Source organism: Apaloderma vittatum, unplaced genomic scaffold (assembly GCF_000703405.1).
Source record: "Apaloderma vittatum isolate BGI_N311 unplaced genomic scaffold, ASM70340v1 scaffold3495, whole genome shotgun sequence".
In the NCBI taxonomy this organism is placed as follows: Eukaryota; Metazoa; Chordata; class Aves; order Trogoniformes; family Trogonidae; genus Apaloderma; species Apaloderma vittatum.
Genome location: NW_009716326.1, coordinates 45,635 through 46,184, shown reverse-complemented (window position 1 = coordinate 46,184; position 550 = coordinate 45,635). Strand labels below are relative to the sequence as shown.

The window sequence follows — 550 nt, the reverse complement described above, 5'->3', positions numbered from 1 at the left end:
CCCTACGGCAAACCAGACGCTGGCAGGCCCCACTGCTCGGTGCTGGAGAAGGTCAACAAGTTTGAGCAGCGAGAGCAAAGCACTCACCGGCCCCAGAGCACTGCCATTCCCAGCTTCGGCCAGCACTACGGGCCCAGCAGGACGAGCCAGCCCTCTGGTGTGAGGTGCTCTCTGCACAGCCCGGAGAACATGCGGAGCAAGCTCTGGGAGCCCGGTCAGCTGTCTGGAGAGCCGGGCAGGGTCTGCAGCCCCTCCATCAGGAACGGGAAGCTGGAGGAGGCTGACTGGCGACCCATAGAGCTGCAGATGGCGGCTTCATTGAAGCAGGCAAGACACAGCGAGTACTACAGCCTGTGTCCTGAAAGTGAGGTGCAAATAAGGGCAGCTCGGCTACCGAGGAGTAAAAGCACATTCCAGCTGGCAGGTGAGCCTGAGAAGGAGAGCCTCTGGAGTGATAATGTCCAGGATTCCCACGGGTCACAGCTGGACACACCATTTAACAGGGCCTACAGGAACAGCATTAAAGATGCTCAGTCCAGGGTGCTGAGGG

General features: G+C 59.8%; 1 protein-coding gene across 1 annotated transcript in view; it reads left to right on the top strand.

Moving 5' to 3' along the window:
• The window catches only part of SHROOM3 (shroom family member 3), a 21,226-nt gene that overhangs the window by 4,338 nt on the left and 16,338 nt on the right, over positions 1-550 (top strand). The window contains 1 exon segment of the mRNA XM_009869476.1: positions 1-549. Coding sequence (XP_009867778.1) covers positions 1-549 — 549 coding nt within the window.